The 6256-nt window shown below is 51.7% G+C and overlaps 2 protein-coding genes across 2 annotated transcripts in view; one reads left to right on the forward strand and one right to left on the reverse strand.

The window, feature by feature from the left end:
- Positions 1-4809: 4809 nt before the first annotated feature.
- CLSTN1 (calsyntenin 1) overlaps positions 4810-6256 on the forward strand; it is a 35930-nt gene continuing 34483 nt past the window's right edge. The window contains exon 1 of the mRNA XM_026053605.1: positions 4810-4873. Within this exon, the coding sequence (XP_025909390.1) occupies positions 4810-4873 (64 nt within the window). The remainder of the gene's footprint in view (positions 4874-6256) is intronic.
- LOC112959589 (adenylate cyclase type 3-like) lies at positions 4938-6214 on the reverse strand (the record flags this gene model as incomplete). The annotated part of the gene is made up of 5 exons (XM_026053619.1): positions 5952-6214; positions 5765-5876; positions 5436-5563; positions 5164-5322; positions 4938-5097 (listed from the first exon to the last, which is right to left on the reverse strand). Coding segments are annotated over exons 1-5 (822 nt in total), but the record flags the coding sequence as incomplete, so codon positions are not given.

Consider the following 6256-nt stretch of genomic DNA (forward strand, 5'->3'; position numbering starts at 1 on the left):
ACTGATTTTTTTTTTTTTTTTTGTGTGTCTCTCCAATGAACCCATACTTCAGTGGCTTGTTAAGAATTCTCTGAACGTTGAGAAATGTCAGGGGAGAAGATTTTCTTCTTCATATTGCCAAGGCCTTCATTTGCATCCCCTAAATAAATTCCCGCACATGATCAAAGCACTTCTGGAAATTTTTGAGTGTGGGGAAAACCAGTCCTCTAATTTTTTTTCCATCCAACCGAGTCAGGTTCTAAAACACTGAGGAGAAAAAAAAAATAGGAGGCAGAGGGGAAAGTCATCCTACAGATGTAAAGATGCATTAATTTTATGCTTCTCCATGTTCAGAGGATATAGGCAGCAAGGTTAGAAGGTTATCTCTTTATATTTTCTAGTCAGGCTGGTAGGGGCATGTTCTGGTGTTCTGTGGTGATATTTTTGCATGACCACCATTTCTGCCTGTTTCCTTACGAGACTACTCTATAATTTCATAGAGGTCATCGTTAAGAATTAATTTGTGATATAAATTGATTGAATTTGATGCTGACTTTGAATTGACATTGGCATTGATACTGATTTATGTTTTTTCTTAATATTATCCCAGTTCATTCTTTCTGCTTGGTCCAGATAACTCATATCAGATCCACAAAATATTAGACTTCAAATTAGCAAAATACTTCTGGATTTTCTTATTGCTTTCTCTGTGGAATGGGAGGAGTTCGAGTGCAGTTGTAATACCTGTGGTTGCCTTCACCTACTGTTTTGCTTGGCTATGCATATAACTCATCACAGAGCAAATTACTTTACACCGTGGTCTCTTCATGGCAATTTGCCCTGTTTCAGAAGTGGTCTCAGGTCAACTGTGAACAAATAGGAGGGGAGATAAAACTGGATTCCACATTCTAACTTTGCATTAAGAGCAGTCATAATCTGGAATCAAAATAGTATGTGAAGATTAAACGAAGTACTGAGATTATTTTATGTGGAAAGTCTAAGTGAGTTGGACCTGGTTAGCCTGAAGAAGAGAAGGTTGAGAGGGGATCTGATCAATACGTATAAATACTTGAAGGGGAGAATGTAGGGAGGAAGGGGCCAAACTCTTCTCAGTGGTGGCCAGTGACAGGACAAGGGGCAATGGGTACAAGTTGAAACACAGGCAGTTCCATCTCCATGTGAGGAAGAACTTCTTGACTGTGAGGGTGACAGAGCCCTGGAACAGGCTGCCCAGGGAGGTTGTGGAGTCTCCTTCTCTGGAGGACTCCCAAACCCGCCTGGATGCGACTGGGTGCCCCGTGCTCTGGGTGTCCCTGCTGGAGCAGAGGGGTTGGACTAGATGATCTCTAGAGGTCCCTTCCAACCCCAACCATTCTGTCATTCTGTGAAAAGTAAATCCAACTTCAGTTCTAGCCTGTTTATTCAGAAACTAGACCCTCTCCAAAATCCAGTTCTAGGCTATTTGGAGATTGGACCCTTGCCTCATAGAACTCCTTTTGAAGAGAAGTCCAAGTCTCATATCTAAAAACAACTGCACATTCTGTGTATATACTAATTATGAGCTCTAATGATCACACTTAGATCTGCTGTTGACTTACTGTGCAAGTCTCAGCGCTCTTTGTGCAGCATATGTGCGGGCTGCCTTTACGAAGCAAGCAGACAGAGGCATTCTTTTTTACCTATCACCTTATCTTTTCATTTCTGGCTGCTCAGCTCCGTTCTGACAAGTGCAATAAATATGTGTCCTCCTGGGTCCTTGCAGGCTGGGCATTAGTCATGCTGTTCATTTCAAGGACATCAGTCTGCTAGTTTTTCAGCTGTAATAGAAAACATGTTCTGCCAGGAGCCATTTGTTCCAGTTTTGTTGCTTACTAATAAAATCAAAATCAATTTTTGGGGGGAGCTTGAGAAGCAGGTTGGAGAGTAGGAGGATGATAGGTGGCAAAAATGAAGGTGCTGAAGTTAGTTTTCTATGAATTGCTCTGAAATAATGGCATGTATCATTTCAGAGAATGTGTGAATCTCTGCTTGTGAAATGCAGTTACCTCTGGCAAACAGTATAGCTGTTGCTTAACGGCAAACAGGACTAGTGCATAGCACGTTTCATACTGGGTAACATAAATCTTGTTGTGAGAGGGGGAAAAATAAAAGATTTGGATGTGAATTTATATTTCACATAGTTTTAGATTAAGTGCCAAGGGAATGTCAGTGGTGACTTAGGATCAGAATTTCAGTCTGATGTCTCCTCCATAACCCTTACACTGTCTGTGTCCTCAGCCACTGGACTGCTAATTCAAAACACTTAGTCATCTAGCTAAACTAAAGCATCTAACTGAACTTAAAATATATACTTAGGATTACTGGCTTTATCAAATCAGTGTCTTAGTCACAACTGACTCGGAGAAGTTTTGCTCGCAGAGGTAACTGCAATCAGCATCTCCTTTCTTGTTAATGTCCCAGTTTCACCATGACCACTGCAGCTGATTCATTAATCTGAGCTGATAGTGTCGCTATGCAATAAATAAGGTTTACCTGGAGAGAATATTTATTTTCTTTAAAATGTCTCCCTAATTCTGCAGAATCAAAAATCAGAGTCTGATGACCCTGAAGGGCCCCTTCTCTTCCGTGCTCATAGCAGTGTTCTTTCCCCAACTACAATGCATGAGATGGTCTTGTGGACTGCAAAGCAAATTTTGCTCTTTGCACTCTCTTTTCCTGACATACTTAATGAATCTAGGTTGTTTACCAATTTAAGCATAAAAAAATGCATTGCTTTGCAGGAAGTATTTTAATATGTGTATGCATGTTTGTGTGCCAGCTGGCCACTGACTACTGAACCCTTTTTGGATACTTTCATACTGACCTTCAAGCCTAGTATATGGTAATATTGCTAATCCAAACCCAGTATTTGAGCAAATAATTTTGTATTTTGTCATGCATTGATGAATAGGCATTCATCCCTTAACTGATGATTTTTGCCTTACAAATCTTTACTCATGGGGTGACTGAAGTCACTAAGACTAGTATGAGAGTCATGGTGAGCTGGACAGCTCTTCTACTCTCCAGACAGCAGTAAAATATGTAACGTAGCCATGCTGTCAGCTGAAGCTGTGTTGGCAGAACATAAAAACTCGGCTCTCTGGCAACAGATGGGCTAGAGGCTTCTTCTGACATGATCTGCCATCCAGCATATGTTAGACAGGCTGAGAAAATCGAAGGGTTTTAGACTAAGGCTTTACCTTTAAAAAAAAAAAAAAAAAAAAAAAAGGAAGACGTCTTAGCTGTTATTAAAGCAGGTGGCCTGTGGTGCACAGGCTATGAAATAAATAAATATGGGGCAGTTTGTTGCAGTGCAGTGGCAGCTAGCTAGCTTAGGATAGGAGCTGGAGCACTGCTGGGCACTGCTTTGGGGCATGATGTTATTTCTCTCTCCAGATCTTGTTTCTGCCCTGCACATGCGTGTTGGTAAAGCTTTTAAGAGGTAGCAAGCAAAAGCAATTGGTTTTCAGGGTGGAGAAAACTCTTTGCAGGCAGAACAGATTGCCTTTTAATGTCCCAATGCAGTAGCTCACCTCTCTTACAGCTTCCAAGAGACCATATTCTGTCAACTTGCTGAGCCATCATGGACTGTCCATGGGCAATGAACAAGCTGATTTCTCATCTCCTGCTGCTGGGTTCCTCCAGCTCAAGTCTGGGATACTCCACAGAGAAGGTAACTGTGAGGGGAAAGTTTTTTCAAAGCAGATCAGTTGCTGTATTTAAATCACACAAAGTGCTTTAAAATAAAGAAAAGCCACATCTCCAGGATCGTGAACATTCTGGATTTTATTTTTATTTCCCTGTGGGAGTGCAATGGCTAATAGGTACAAAACAGGAGTAGTCACTCCCAATTATGCAAGTTGTTTGCATTTTAGTCATCCAAGCTCTGATCACAGAAAGGGTATTCCCCATTGCCACCAGCCTGCTCTAGCAATTGATTTTATTTTTTGACCGAAGCACAAATAGCTTTTCTGTTACAAAATGGGTTCCTGTGCACCTTTTGGAGTTGGGAGAATCGGTCAAAGGAATATTAGGAAAGGTTTCTTGGGTGCTGCCATCCCTCTGGGCAGGCCCTGCTGCTGTCCCCAGGCAGAGATGAGTCTGTGCTCAAAGCAGAGGCGCCGGAGCATTTTGCAGCTCCAAAAGGACGGCCTGAACAGGCCCGCATGGCTTCCAAGGTGGGTGTTTGTAGCATCCCTAAGGGTCATCCTTGCTGCCCTGGATGCTGTGTTTGCTGAGAACAGGCTGCTTTTTGCTGAAAAGATATACGAAGGGGATTATTTAAAGGGTTTTTTTAGCAGGTTTTAGCCGCTGCTGGGTTGCTCTAGGGCTGAGGGAGCTGCCCTGGCCCTGCCTGTAGCCCCCGGGGGCTGCAGCTCCCCCCGCACTGAGGGCACTGCAGGGATTTAACCCCCCCCGCAATGGTTGCGGCCGTGCCCATGGGCTCTCCCGCACCGCGCCGCCCCCCGCCGCCGCCCGCCTTGGTTCCTTCCTTGGTAACGGTTGCGCGAGCGAGCGAGCGGCGCGGCCGCCATCTTAGGAGCCGCCGGCGGGCGCCGCGCTGCGCTGCGCCGCGGGGCGGGGGAGGGAGGGGGGGGCGGGCGGGAGGCGGAGAGAGGCGCCGAGCGGAGCGGGGCCGCGCAGCGCTCTCCCTCCCTCCGCCGCCTCGCCGGAGCCGAGCGGAGCCGCGCCGAGCGCCGCCGCGCCGAGCCCGCACCAGCGGGGGCGCCCCCGCGAGCCGCGCTGGGCGCTGCGTGCCCCGCTGCCATGCCGCCGCCGCGCCGCTCCGCCATGCCGCCCGCCGCGCGCCTGCTGCTCGCCGCGCTGCTCTGCGCCGCGGCCGGCGCCGCTCGAGGTGAGGGAGGGCGGCGGAGCCGCGGCCTGGGCTCGTTGCCCCCCTGGGGGGGGTGGGGGCGCGCGGCGTTGACGCCGCCGCGCAGCGGCGCCCGCGGCACCACCACGAGGTACGTGGCGATGCCCTTCTCCTTGAGGTAGTCGCAGCGCGAGCCGCCCTCGCCGGGCTCCACCTCGAACTCGCCGCGCAGGCAGTCCAGGGTGCTCTGCGAGATGTGCACGCGCCTGCGGGGCGCGCGGCGCTGAGCGGCGGCGGCGGCGCCGGGACGTCCCCTCCGAGCGGCCGCTCACCCCGGGATGCCGCCCGCCTCCATCTTGTTGGCCACGGTGACGTCGGTGGACCACACGTCGTACTGCCAGCGCTTCTGGCCCAGCACGCCGCCCAGCACGGTGCCGCTGTGCACGCCCACGCGCATGTCCACCGCCGTGCGCGTCTGCTCCCGCACGGAGCTGCCGGGCGCCCGCCGTGAGGCCCTCGCCACGGGAGGGTGCCCGCGGCGCCCGTGGCACCACCCGCTCCCTTGGGGCACGCGGGGCGATGCCGGGACGCGAGGCGCCCTTACGAGATGGCCTCCACCATGGCCAGCCCCATCATGATGGAGCACACGGCGTGGTCCTCGCGGTAGTCGGGCAGCCCGCAGATGCAGTAGTAGCAGTCGCCGAGGATCTTGATGCGCAGCTGGTGGTGCTTCTGCAAGGGGCACGAGCGGGCCGACGCGCCGCCCGCCACAAATCACCCTTTCCGTTCCCCTCCCGGACGCTTTCCAGCCAGAAATTCACCCCTTKCCACGCAGTGCTTGCAAGGAGAACCCGGAGCACGCTGGGCTCTCCAAATAGCGCAACCCCGTGCCGCGTCCCCGGGGCTGAGCCCCGCGCCGCTYGTGGCACTCACCGCCGCCAGCTTGTCGAAGCGGGCGAAGAGCTCGTTGAGCAGCTTCACCAGCTCCTGGGCGCTGCAGGACGACGAGAGCTGCGTGAAGCCCACGATGTCGGCGAAGAGGATGCTGCGGGGAGCCGGCGTCAGCGCCCACGGGCGGCCGCGGCGCCCCGCGGGCCCCTCCGTCCCACCCCGGCCCTACCTGACGTTCTCGTGCCGGTACATGTACATGGTGTTGAACTGCTGCAGCTCCTTCTGGCTCGGGTCCTTCTTCATGTCCTTGAGCATCTCGTCGGCCACGTGCTTGGGCAGGATGGAGAGCATCAGGCGCTCCTGCGGGGACAACTTGGTGGCACTGCCCGCACCGCCGCCTTCCCGGGGGSCTTTTTGGGGCGTTTTGCCCCATTCTGCACCACCCACCGCCAGCAGAGAGGAAGCAAGAGTGGTGCAGGGCCGTGGGACCATGTGGAGGGTGAATGTCCACAGCGATTAAGTGTGTGGGGCCAG

Source organism: Nothoprocta perdicaria, unplaced genomic scaffold (genome assembly GCF_003342845.1).
Source record: "Nothoprocta perdicaria isolate Ctin4 unplaced genomic scaffold, notPer1 scaffold_117, whole genome shotgun sequence".
NCBI classification, from domain to species: Eukaryota; Metazoa; Chordata; class Aves; order Tinamiformes; family Tinamidae; genus Nothoprocta; species Nothoprocta perdicaria.